General features: G+C 38.7%; 1 gene segment (V, D, J or C) and 1 further gene; both read right to left on the bottom strand.

Annotated features, from left to right (window-relative positions):
- Igk (immunoglobulin kappa chain complex) overlaps nucleotides 1-14,287 on the bottom strand; it is a 3,171,119-nt gene that overhangs the window by 2,681,541 nt on the left and 475,291 nt on the right.
- Nucleotides 7,896-8,396, bottom strand: Igkv17-121 (immunoglobulin kappa variable 17-121). The segment is given in 2 exon segments: nucleotides 7,896-8,193; nucleotides 8,342-8,396. Coding segments are annotated over 2 exon segments (353 nt in total).

The raw sequence follows: 14,287 nt of genomic DNA, 5'->3' as shown, positions 1-14,287 counted from the left end.
ACAACAATTACTTTTCCTTAATAACTCTTAATGTCAATGGAATCAATTCCCCAATAAAAAGAAATAGACTAACAAACTGGATACATAAACAGGACCCAACATTGTGCTGCATACAGAAAACCAACCTCAGGGACATAAACAGAAACTACCTCAGAGTAAAAGGCTGGAAAATATTTTTCCAAGCAATTTGAAGAAAAAAGCTGGAGTCGCCATTCTAATAACGCATAAAAACGACTTCCAACACAAAGTTATCAAAAAAGACAATAAGTGGCACTTCATACTCATCAAAGATAAAATCTTCCAGATGAACTTTCAATTCTGAATCTCTATGCTCCAAATGCAAGGGCATCTGCATTCATTAAAGAAAATTTAGTAAAGCTCAAAGCACACATTGCACTACACACAATAATAGTGGGAGATTTTAACTCCCCACTCTCATCAATGGACAGATCCTAGAAACAGAAACTAAACAGAGACACATTAAAACTAACAGAAGTTAAGCAACAAATTGATTTAACAAATATCTACAGAACATTTTATCCTAGAATAAAAGCATATACCTTCTTCTCAGCACCTCATAGTACCTTCTACAAAATTGATGATATAATATATCCAAAAAAGAGATCTTAACAGATACAAAAATATTGAAATTATCCCATGCATTCTATCAGATCACCACAGACAAAGGCTGATCTTCAATAAAACCATAAATAATAGAAAGCTTACATTCATATAGAAGCTGAACAACACTCTATTCAATGATAACTTGGTCAAGGGAAATAAAAAGAAAGAAATTAAAACCTTTTTAGAGTTTAATGAAAAATAAGCCACAACATGCCCAAGGTTTTGTGACACAAAGAAAGCATTCCTAAGAGGAAAACTTATAGTTCTGAGTGCAGCGAAACGAAACTAGAGAGAGAACACACTAGCAGCCTGACAGCACACCTAAAAGCTCAAGAGCAAAAGGAAGCAAATTGACCAAGAGGAGAAAACAGAAGGAAATAATCAAACTCAGGGCTGAAATCAACCAAGTGGAAACAAAAAGAACTATACAAAGAACCAACAAAACCAGCAACTTGTTCTTTGAGAAAATCAACAAGATAGATAAATCCTTAGCCAGACTAACTAAAGGGCACATGGACAGTATCATAATTAACAAACTTAGAAATGAAAAAGGAGACATAACAACAGAACCTAAGGAAATCCAAAACATCACCAGATCCTACTACAAAAGGCTATACTCAACAAAACAGGAAAACCTGGATGACATGGACAAATTTCTAGACAGGTACCAGGTACCAAAGTTAATCAGGATCAGACTAATGATCTAAACACTCCCATATCCCCGAAAAAATAGAAACAGTCACTGATAGTCTCCAAACCAAAAAAAGTCCAGTAACATACGGGTTTAGTGAAGAATTCTATCAAACCCTCAAAGAAGACCTAATTCCAATACTCCTCAAATTATTTCACAAAATAGAAACAGAAGGCATTCTATCCAATTCATTCTATTTAGCCACAATTACTCTATAACTAAACCACACAAAGATCCAAAAAAGAATAAGAATGTAAGACCAATTTCCCTTATGAATATTGATGCAAAAATACTCAATAAAATCCTTGCAAACCGAATCTAAGAACACATCAACATGATCCTCCATCATGATCAAGAAGGATCATCCCAGGGATGCAGGGATGGTTTAATATACTGATATCCATCAACATAATCCACTATATAAACAAACTCAAAGACAAAAACCACATGATCATCTCAGATGCTGACAAAGCATTTGACAAAATCCAACACCCATTCATGATGGTACCTCTCCTTGCGCTGGATCCCACCTTGGGCCTGTTACTGGACCTTATTTTCCTCAGGCTCTCTGGGGCCCTGGGAGTAGGGGTAATGGGAGAATGCAGCCAGCATTCCAGTTCTGGGGGGGGGGGAGGTGGATGTGCAAGGTCTGCCAGACACTCTCCATGCAGCTCCAGGTGGACATCTGGCTGTGTTAGGCCACTGACACGAGATGGTGGATGGTGGACAAGGGGCAGCCCCAGGTACCAGGTTCTCAGCCTCCAGCATCCCTCGCACGATACTGTGGAGGAGCAGAGAACAAAATAGGGACCCCAGGCAGCACTCAGCCCATTAGATAAAGGAAGAGGGCAGGGGGAGAGGCAGGAGCTGGGTGGTTCCCATGCAGGCGAGAGTCCTTAGTCCAGTCCGTGGCTGCAGCATAGGAAGGCCTTAAAAGGAAGGTTAGACATGGTTCATTTGGAGAAAGCCTATCCCATCGTTCAAGCATGGTGTGCCTTTATGATCAGAAACAGTCTATGGTTTTAGAGCTTTATTGTAGAAAGGCAGGGAGAAAGGAGAGAAGGTAGCGAGAAAGAGAGAGAGAGGGAGAGAGAGAGAGAAAGAGAGAGAGAGAGAGAGAGAGAGAGAGAGAGAGAGAGAGAGAGAGAGAGGCCAGTTATGGCCGCATGGAAAGAAGGGGGAAGAGAGAGAAGGAAGGCTAGAGAATAAGAGAGGCAAAAGCGCGGGGCAGTCCTCCATGTCTGCCTGTCCAGAGCACCAAAACTTTGGTGGGACACAGGTTCTCTTCCACCCCTTTTATTCCCGAAACCCGCTACTTATATGTGCAATATGTGTAGGCAGGTTCCAGAGAAATCAAGAAGAGGAAAGTTGTGAGCCACTCTATGTGTTTCCTGGGGAGGAGGGGGGAACATGTATCATCTATAAGAGCAGATTCATCCTCCAATAACCCATTTAAAAAAGAGCCATACCAAGTGCTATGTTCCATGCACTTATGTAAAATACAATTAATTAGACAGTAGCAGCAAGTACTGTACACAGAAACGTTCCTGAAAAGAATTGTGACATTCATGCAGACTTCGGCTAGGCTGATTTCCTTATAAAAACTTCAGTGGTTATGGAGAAGTAGGAATCACAGGTCCAAGGTCTAAGTAACATTTTCTTGGGCAAACTTTACAACCCTTAACACCATTTGTGCTTCCAACATCTCTGTTTGAGTAATGTCTTTGTGACTAAGAAGTATAAGGTTTTAACATACTCTAAGCTACCACCAACCAGCATACTACATCTGAGGACAACAGCAGTGATTTCACTTCTGTGACTTATTGTTGCTATTGATGTTTCTATCAATGCATTGAAAGGTATCCATGACTGTCTGTATTCTGATGCTATAAAAATTCATAAGGCTGTAACTGGGTAAGAATGAGGAGGAGTAACCTAACTCTTTGTTCTCACAAGGTCATTCATACTTGGATACAGGGTGAACTATCTCTTAACTTCATGCAAATGTGAGTTGTGTTTTGGGTTGGTTACTGAGACATCTCATGGTGGTGTAGCATGGTTGCTAATGGTGTGCTAATAACAAAACGCTTTCTGCTGTATATATTCTAGCAACTGATTTTCGCGGCTCTGGTCATACAGTAATTTAATAATTTTATTTGTAAAATATAACTAGGATTAGGGTAAGCTAAAAGTCAACTCTTCCTCTCTTCATGCCTCATTGTTCAGAGCACAATTGCAATATATATATTTTGATCACATGTATATTTATCAAACATGTGGAAAGTAACAAGTAGTCCTTAAAGCACATTACAAGATCTAATAATGGTTAATTGTCCCAAATCTTCGTTTGGAACAATGGACATGAGTTTTTAAATTTAAAGTGTTTAACTATGTTTTTAAAGACAAAACATACATAATCTACAACTCAGTAAAATTGTGATCTCTTTTATCATGATCACAATTCTATTTCTACAACGTGGTTTCTGTTGTTGAGGGTATGAAATGACTCTAAGAGATGATTGCCCTTCCTGGATACATGCTTTTTCTATTGGACAATTGTCCTCTCATTAGAGATTAATAAATTCGCACCTGGGTATACTGCCATAAAATGACCACAGCAGAACATGTTAAATGTTAATGTTCCTCCACAAAAAGAGATGATGAACTGGTCATCATAAACCAATTTGAAAATATTGGTGGGATTTGAAGATGTCCTCATGCAAACCAAGTAAGGAGATCTTAGTGTGACTGCAATCTTCTGGGTCACTCACACTCCCATCAGAAATTCCTTGCCAATTATTGGTAAGCACAATGACTTCATTAGTACACCAGGGAGAACTTCAGTAAATTTGAAATTTGTCCTGGTTATCATATGAAGAGGAGATAGACATGGCTTAGTCTCCCCTCGCACAGGGAGAAAATTCTTACAATAAATAATAAATTTACTTGTTAATGGTGCTATGTTTCATGGTAGCCTGAAATAAAAAATATAGGAGGATGTAAATATGGAAATTGTTTCAGTAAAGAAGGATTTATAGAAGATTAGGATAGGAGGATATTATCAGAATAAAGATAAAAATGTTACACACTATTTGGAAAGTATGAATCTTTGAGTACATTATTTAAGAAATGTAAAGGATAAGATTTAGAGATATTGTTATAAAATTAATGTTTCTAAGGTCTAAGATACAAAAACTGGTTAAAATATGTTTGAATCAACATTTATTTAGAAGTATCTGACTATTTGATATTAAACAGTAGTAAAAGGACGAGACTAGTGTAACTGATCTTCTACATGTTTAACAACCACACGTGAAGCTATTTTAATGTGGTCAGAGGGACTAAAAGACAGCATATTTTCTCCCTTGCTCTTTAAGGTCTGCGAGGTCTGCAAGGACTGTGGGTCATCTCTATAAATGTTCTGCAACTTTGGGAAGTCACCTGTTCTCTTGTCTTAGAGGCTACCAAGAGTCCATGCTACAAAGAGGAGGGCAACATAGAGGAAAATATTCTTCAGTGCTTCAAGGGGAAGCCACAACCAGCCCCAGCAAGGCCTTTGACTTATCTCACAGAGACAGGCAATGAATAAAGACGGGCTCCAAGAGTAAGAGATTCCTCACAAGCCCACGTGACTCCTGTAAACGTAACTGATTTTAGCAGGACAAAAAAAAAAAAAGGAATAATTTTGGCTACCTACTTGATCTTAAACACCCAACAGTAAACATTAAAATTAAAATAAAAACAGTAAACATTAAAATGTAAACAATAAAATGATTGGTATGATACTTAAACAATTAAAGAGACATGAATGATGTTTGGACAACTATTCCTCATTAATGATTCTCTTCCTCATAAGACCTGCATTGGCCTACCTTACCTCTATAGTGTCTGTACACAGCTGAGAAGCAGGCTTATCTGCTTAGATGCTGAGTCCAAATGTTAAAGCTCTATGTCTTACCTATAGAACACTATCTGTGTCTGGAAGAGTATTTCACAGAGATGTAATACGTGCTCACATCCTGTTTACTGAATAAAGTATGGAGCCAGATACTCAGTCACCAAACTCACATGTTTGGGAAATTATATCCAAATTCTGTTCTTGAAATTTATCTAGACAAGGACTTAATAGAACTCCATATCTCTTTTAATGTGTCAACCAAGATGTTGACTTTAATTAACATCTTTTACAATGCTTACAGGTGCCTGTCCCTTATACCAGAGACTAACGTAAGAAACTGTGGGTTGCAGTCATTTAATCCTTCTCTAGACCTCTGGTACTCTATAGTATTTCTCCTCATCAACATTATCACTTTATGTTCCTCACAATTTGTACTTATAATACCTCATTCAAATATCACTATCAAAAAATGTATGTTATCACCAAGACGGTGGATTATATTTTGGATGTTTGCTATCTGTCAAGTTAAATCATGGGACCATAGATGGATCCCCAGTGCCTCCCATTTCCTCATCTACCTTTTGACATCTCTAAGCAGTTAAGAGAGATCTGTGCCCAAAAACTCCTAAAAGCATTTTGGGTGATCTCTGAAAATGGGAATAATGAGCCTTCCAAGTATTCCCTCTTCTTAGCACTCTGGGCATTGTTTTTCAGGACTCAAAACTATAATAGGCAGTTTGAAGTTCTCTCTACATTAGTTAACCTCTCAGTCTCACCATCTCTCAGAAAAACTTTAAAATATCCAGATCAGCTTAACATCCTTTCCTCTGGTTGCTATGGTATTGTAAAACTAAGTAGGACTACATGTCCTTACTGATAAGGGTGGAATTTAGGCCCTCATTGAACAATGCAACTTCCTCACCAATAAATCCAAATGGTTTTGAGATGAAGACCAAGTTTATGGTGATTAGAGAAAACATTGATGGGTATGCCTCTTCCTCTGGATGGACTGTTGGTTCATTCCCACAGAAGTTTCTCGCCTTGATCACTGTTCCTCATTATCAACCCTGTACTTATATTTTTGCCAAGTACTTTAGATATTTTACTTACTGTACACACCTTCATTAAAATAAACAGATTTCTCTCTATACCTGAACACGAATGTTCATGAAAGCTCCCCTATTTATTCTCATCCAACAGCAGCTCCTTTCATTCCTGAGGTATCAGCTAGCCGATATTTGGGAGACTGTAGTGGAGTTCCACCTGCTAGGTGATTTCATAACTTTCACCCCAGACAAAATACATTTCATTTAACTAGTCCTGTGTTTTGTTCTGTTCCCTTCCTACCATGCTCCCCATCCGTGTGTTTCTTCTGAAGCTTACCTGAGTGTAGCACATATAACAGTATAACCACTCACTATCTTCCTGAATGACTGCATCTGGAAGAAAAAATAATTCAGTAGAATTCTTTTACCTCAGTGTACTACAGTCCTTGACTTCATTCACTGTCACTCTTACGTTACCTCTGTTGAGGTGTCCCTCCAACTCCAACATTCAAAGTGAAATACTCGCTCACTAGACACAACCCTTTTACTTTTCCCATTTTATACCTGGCCATAATACTTTTGTGGACTCTACTTTTGCCTCTCCCACTAATCTGCACAGGAGAGATGGATTCCCCTTTTAAACAGAATGCACCACCTCTTAAAAGTGGCTGGTTTAACTAATTCATGTAACTACTCAGTCTATCTGTTCATTAGATTCCATTGTTCCCTGGAGCCAAGGCTGTCAATTTGTCTCAGTCACTATGAAGCCACACCGCTCTCATCCTACAGCTTTACAAAATGACTGACTGCTTTATGGGCCTGTGCACATAACTGACTCTTTCTGATTTATCAGTATTCTCCATCCCCTACCATCTCCTAATACTTCCTTATTGCCAAATGACTAACTACTGTTCTCCACCAACTTAACAATAATTGCTTCCTTCCTATTCTGACACAATTCACCCCTGCAAAATACTTACAAGCCACTGAGACAAAATCCTTCACCACTCTATCTGCGAGAGTCCATTTCTTTCTGACTCTTCTCTGGGTCTTCCTCTTTCAACCTCTTTCACTTTGCCCAGCCCCCTCTGGAAGCTTTTTTTTTTTTTTCTGTAATAAAATCATATATTCTCAAGTCTATAGCAATCATTTTTCTAAAGTTTCTTAAGAGCAAAAGTTGGTAAACACATGGCTCACAAACATCTCACAAAATTAAATCTCTTCTGATCAATAATTCCTGAATTACAATGCTCATTTCCTAGTATTAGATAATATCAAAACGAATTATATATGGACCTAAACCAGATTCAGCACAAATCAAATTCTTTGATTTTATCTCAAATGTAAAACTGAGTGTACCAATGGACAGGACTTAGTACCTCTGCAGTGCAGCAGGAAAACTGCATTCCCTGGAAAATTGTATCCAAACTATTACTGTCTCTCTTAAGGGAAGGGTTCAGGAAGTAATAGGGGGCTGAGAATGCTCTGGACACTGAAAAAGGAAGTGAGAGTGCATATGCATGGAGGGAATAAAAGCCAACAATTGATGAGGTCACACACTGAACAGCTTCAATTGCAGCTGATGTAGCAGCACTGACAGCATCTGCAGGTTTCTGTAAGAGGACATAGCACTGTGAGAGGCAAGTTATCACTTTGCAAACAGTAGTAATCTGCAACATCTTCTGAGAGCATGTTTTCAATTGTAAAAACAAAATCTGTACCATAGCCACTGCTGGAGAATCGGGATGGGACTCCAGGACGAAGAGTATTGCCTTCTGAAATAAGGAGCTTAGGAGGTTCCCCTGGCTTCTGCTGGTACCAGTTCATATCATCATCAATATCAGTGCTGGTTATGCATCTGATGGTGACTTTTTCTCCTATAGCCATGGACAGGGATGCTGGAGACTGGGTCACAGTTGTTTCTGCCCTAGAATCTGTTTATGGAAGAAAAGTAAGAAAGACAAGTCAAATGTGCCATAATTAAGTAAGTGAAGACTCTCAACTTCTTTGGAAACTATAGGATTTTGTTGAGACTGTGAACACTTAACAAATGTCATGAGAAAGAAAAACTGTTTTACTTACCAGAGACACAGAGGAGAAGAAGACTGAGGAGAAGAGCTAGTGAGAACATGGTCATGGCCTTGAGTGATAGCCAGCTTCCCATGCAGCTTGATGGCATGCATTATATGTCATCAGAGAGGCTGATGTGGTAATGGGGGCATGCAAATTGTACCAAATATGATAGTGGTTATGGAGGCTTTGTTGAATGGACAGTATGAAGCTTCACATTGGGTCTCTTCACAGCTGAGCTGATACTCACATGACTAGGGTTCATCTGTTGCCATGGGAATGTTATTGATATTATTCTTCTTTTACATCACAGAATCCTGTTGTTGGTTAATGTGGTTAAGAGGTTTCCTCAAGGTGGCTGATTATGGGATGGATCCCAGGCTGGAGTAGTCTCTCGATAGTCCATCCTTTCGTCTTAGCTCCAAACTTTGTCTCTGCAATTCCATGGGTATTTTGTTCCCTATTCTAAGGAGGAATGAAGTATCCACGCGTTGGTCTTCCTTCTTCTTGATTTTCTTGTGTTTTGCAAATTGTATCTTGGGTCTTTTAAGCTTATGGGCTAATATCCACTTATCAGTGAGTGCATATCTAATGACTTCTTTTTGTGATTTGGTTACCTCACTAAGGATGTTATCCTCCAGATACATCCATTTGCCCAAGAACTTCATAAATTCATTGTTTTTAATAGATGAGTAGTACTCCATGTGTAAATGTACCACATTTTCTGTATCCTTTCCTCTGTTGCGGGACATCAGCTACCAAACCCAGACACTATTGCATATGCCAGCAAGATTTTGCTGAAGGGACCCTGATATAGCTGTCTCCTGTGAGGCTATGCCAGTGCCTGGCTAATAAAGAAGTCGATGCTCACAGTCATCTATAGGATCAAACACAGGGCTCCCAATGGAGGAGCTAGAGAAAGCACCCAAGGAGCTGAAGGGGTCTGCAACCCTATAGGTGGAACAACAATATGAACTAACCAGTTGCCCCAGAGCTCGTGTCTCTAGCTACATATGTAGCAGAAGATGGCATAGTCAGTCATCACTGGGAAGAGAGGCCCCTTGTTATTGCAAACTTTATATGCCCCAGTACAGGGGTATGCCAGGGCTAAGAAGTGGGAGTGGATGGGTAGGGGAGAAGGGCAGGGTGGGGGCGGTATAGGGAACTTTTGAGATAGCATTTGAAATGTATATAAAGAAAATATCTAATATAAAAATAAATAGATAAGTAAAGAAATAAAGAATAAAATGCATATGTGTTTATTTACTGTAGCAAAAATGATACTTACTGCCCAACCTTGGGATCCATTCCATATACAGAAACTTAACCCAAACACTATTGAGGATGCCAAGAAGTTCTTGCTGACAGGAGCATGATCTGGGTGTCTCCTGAGAGGTTCTGCCAGAACCTGACAAATACAGATGCTAGTGTTCAGAGCCAACCATTGAACTGAGCAAGGGGACCCCAATGGAGGAGTTAGAGAAAGGACTGAAGAAGCTGAAGGGTTTTACAACCCATAGGAAGAACAACAATATCAACCAACCAGACACCCCCACACACACATACACCCATTGCTCCCAGGAATTAAACCACCCACCAACCAAAGAGCACACATGGAGTGACCCAAGGCTCCAACTGCATATGTAGCAGAAGATGGTCTTGTAGGATATTAATAGGAGGAGAGGCCCTTGATCCTGTGAAGACTCATAGTCCCAGTGTTGGGGAATGCCAGTGCGGGGAGGCAGGAGTAGGTGGGTGGATGGGGGAACACCCTCCTAGAATCAGGGAGAGGGGGAATAAAATAAAAAATAAAATTCATAACTTAATCAAATAATAGCATATAAGTGAAAATGTGCTAACAGTCAGCCAGGATGAAAATGATGATGAATTGATTTTGTTTGATTTGCTCACTTAATTACAGCTATATAAGAGGAAGTGTTAATTGCTTAGACCTCAAAAAATTGAGTCTAAAATGGAATCTAGCTGGTGGATATAATGATGGATTGCAACCTCAAATACAATGCATAGATATTATGTATTCAAATGGGGTCGTTTACTTAGAATCTAAAGAGAAAAATAAAATTCAAAATCAGTAAAATCACACCATTAACAATAAAAACACTCTAATCCCAACATTGAAAGCTATATGCATGGATATTTCCCTAAGACATAAAGAAGACACAAACAGATTTTTTTAAAAGTTAAACATAATAACTTCGTATAGAAAGTCCTTTTAAATCTATGGAAGGGTAAAATTTAAAATATAATATTAGCATCCTGATTATAAGTATTCAAGAGAAGCTGATGTTTTTAATGGGACTTTAAAGTCATGACACTAAAAAGTACTTTTGTAAATGTCTCTACAACTAAAAGAATAATTATTATGCAGTTCAAGTTTTTAAAATGGCCTTGAGTACCTTTGCAGAGAAATGAAAACTCATTTTCACACCAAAACAAGTAAAGGAAAAAAAAATGTTTGATAAGAGTGCTTCCAGAAGTAGCTAGAACTCAGAAAGTGCTTAAATGTTCCTCATCTAGTAACTTGGTGAACTGGGGTTCTTCAATACCAGGAACTTCTACTTGTAGGCAAAGAAAAGCTAATTCTTCATGCACACATCTTGGAAACGCCACAGAGTAGCCTAGGCCAGTAACAAATTGTATTTATTGTGTGAGCATTTTTCTGTAGTGCTTGCTATGAGCTGAAGAAAGGATGGTGAGACCAGTGAGCTCTGTGTTATTCAGTGCATCTGAATACATGATTATTGTTCTGAAAACACACACTATTTACATGACCAGTATGCTTAGAGACACCACATATGCACACATAACATCCACACAGGCGAATAAATGCGAAGTTCATTAATAATATGAAAATTTTTTCAACTTCCTGATTTATTTTATTATAAAAGATATCAACCCAAGAGAAGGCTCTGTGAAAGGTGAAGAATTTCCTGCCTACAAATTTTTGAACACTTTCTATGCCTGTATAACTATTTAAAAATAGAAAATTAGAAGGAAACAGTGACTGAGCTGCAATCTCTCTAAAACAAAGCAAGTCCTCTATCTCCCTCTACTGGAGGAATTTCAGGCAGACACTCTTGCACATTTTGAAGAAATCGGGAATGGAATGATTGTTAAGCTACTTGTGCTTATTAGAATAGTTACACTGAAATGTATATACATAATACACCAACACAAAAATCTGCAGAAATAAAGTCATGGCATTATTTAAATGGCACAACATATCAATGATATTTTAGATTTAGGTTGCTTAAATTTGGTTTTGTCATGAACTATCTTGGCTTCTCCATGTTTTGATGGGTATAGTATCTGAAATGGCACCTGTGGTATTTTTGGGTCTGTAAGACCCTGTCCAAGATCTTCTGCCTTTTTGAGTCTCTGTTGAGAAGTCTGCTATCCCCATGTGTGCATTTATGTGAACTTGGCCTTTTTCCCTTGCAGCTTTTAATATTCTTTCTTTGATCTGTCATTTAGTGCTTTGATTATTATGTAGTGAAAGGATTGTCTTTAATAGTCCAGTCTATTTGGTATCCTGTAAGGTTATTTATTGTATGTTTATGGCCAACTCATTTTTAGGTTAGGGAAATTTTCTTCTATGAGTATGTTGAAGATTTTTTTCTGGCCCTTTGTAGGAGGAAACTTCACCCTCTTCTATGCCTATTATTCTTAGATTTGGTCTTTTCATTGTGTTCCAAATTTCCTAGATGTTTTGGGTTAGGAGATTTTCACACTTTGTATTTTCTTTGACTGGTGTGTTGATATGTTCTATGTCTGAGATTCTCTTTTACATGTCTTGTGTTCTGTTCTTGATATTTGCATCTTTAGCTCCAGATCTCTTTCCTAGGTTTTCCTTTCTTCTTCTTCTTCTTCTTCTTCTTCTTCTTCTTCTTCTTCTTCTTCTTCTTCTTCTTCTTCTTCTTCTTCTTCTTCTTCTTCTTTTTTGGATCACACACTGGGTCATTTATTGGCACAACTAGCATTTGCAATTCCTATCTCACTAATTACTATTACTATTATTATTGACTATATTATTTCAAAATCTATTCATTTTTAATTTATATTTTCTTATTAGATATCTTCTATATTTACATTTAAAATGTTATCCCCCTTGCTAGTTTCTCCTTCAAAAACCCCTTATCCCTTTCTGCTCCCCCTGCTCATCAACCCACCCAGTTCCACTACCTGGCCCTAGTAGTCCCCTATATTGGGGACCTTCACAGGATCAAGGGCCTCTCCTCCTATTGATTTCTAACTAGGTCATCCTCTGCTACATATGCAGCTAGAGCAACTAGTCCCTCCGTGTGTTTTCTTTGATTGGTGGTTTAGTCCCAGGGAGCTCTGGGGGTACTGGTTAGTTCATATGGCTGTTCCTCCAATGGGGATGCAAACCCCTTCTGCCTCGTGGGTACTTTCTCGAGTTCCTTTATTGGGGACCCAGTGCTCCGTCCAGTGGATGACTGTGAGCATCCACTTCTGTATTTGTCAGGCACTGACAGAGCCTTCCAGGAGACAGCTATATCAGGCTCCTGTCAGTAAGGTCTTGTTGGCATCCACACTAGTGTTTGTTTTGGGTGGTCGTTTATGGGATGGATCCCCAGGTGGGTCAGTCTCTGGGTGGTCATTCCTTCAGGTTCTGCTTCACACTTTGTCTCTGTAACTCCTTACATGGGTATTTTGTTCCCCCCTTCTAAGAAGGACTGAAATTTCCAAACTGTGGTTTTTCTACTTCTTGAGTTTCATGTGTTTTGCAAATTGTATCTTTGAAATTCAGAGCTTCTAGACTACTATCCACTTATCAGTGAGTACATATCATGTGTGTTCTTGTGTGATTGGGTTACCTCACTTAGGAAGGTATCCTCCAGATCCATTCATTTGTCTAATTATTTCACAAATTTATTGATTTTAATAACTGCATAGTACTCCATTGTGTAAATATACAACATTTTCTGTACCCATTTCACTTTTGATAGATATCTGGGTTCTTTCCAGCTTCTGGATATTATAAAGAAGGCTGCTATGAACATAATGAAGCATGTGTCCATATTTCATAATGAAACATCTTCTGGTATATTTCCAGGAGTGGTATTGCTGGATCCCCTGGTAATACTATGTCCAATTTCCCAAGAAACCGCCAGACTGATATCCAGAGTGATTGCACCAGCTTGCAATCCCACCAGCAATAAAGGAGTGGTTCTCTTTCTCCACATCCTCACCAGCATCTGCTGTCACATGGATTTTTTTATCTTAGCCATTCTGACTTCTTTGAGGTGAAATCTCAGGATTGTTTTGATTTGCATTTCCCTGATGACTCAGAATGTTGTACATTTTTTAGGTGCTTCTCAGCCATTCAGTATTCAGTTGAGAATTTTTTGTTTAGCTCTGTACCCCATTTTTAATAGAGTTATTTGATTTTCTGGAGTCTAACACTTTGAGTTCTTTGTATACATTGGATATTAGCCAATGGATTTAGGATTGGTAAAGATCTTTTCCCAATTTGTTGGTTGCCTTTTTGTCTTAATGACAGTGTCTTTTGCCTTCCAAAAGCTTTGTGATTTTATGAGGTCCCATTTGTTACTTCATGATCTTACAGTACAAGTCATTGGTGTTGTGTTCAGGAATTTTTCCCTAGTGCCCATATATTTGAAACTCTTCCACACTTTGTCCTCTATAGGTTTCAGTGTCTCTGGTTTTATGTGGAGTTCCTTGATCCACATAGACTTGAGCTTTGTACAAGGAGATAAAAATGGATCAATTCACATTCTACATGCTAATCAAAGGTTGAGCCCATGTCATTTTTTGAAAATGGTGTCATTTTCCCACTAAATGGTTTTAGCTCCTTTGTCAAAGATCAAGTGACCATAGGTGTGTAGGTGTGGAGAGCCGCGATAACATTCGCCATCACAAGATGGCGCCAGCTTCCGCTGCGCCAGCTCGACA

The sequence above is a fragment of the Mus musculus genome, chromosome 6 (assembly GCF_000001635.26).
Source record: "Mus musculus strain C57BL/6J chromosome 6, GRCm38.p6 C57BL/6J".
NCBI classification, from domain to species: domain Eukaryota; kingdom Metazoa; phylum Chordata; class Mammalia; order Rodentia; family Muridae; genus Mus; species Mus musculus.
The sequence above is the reverse complement of the archived record's forward strand: the minus strand, read 5'-3'. Positions and strand labels throughout refer to the sequence as shown.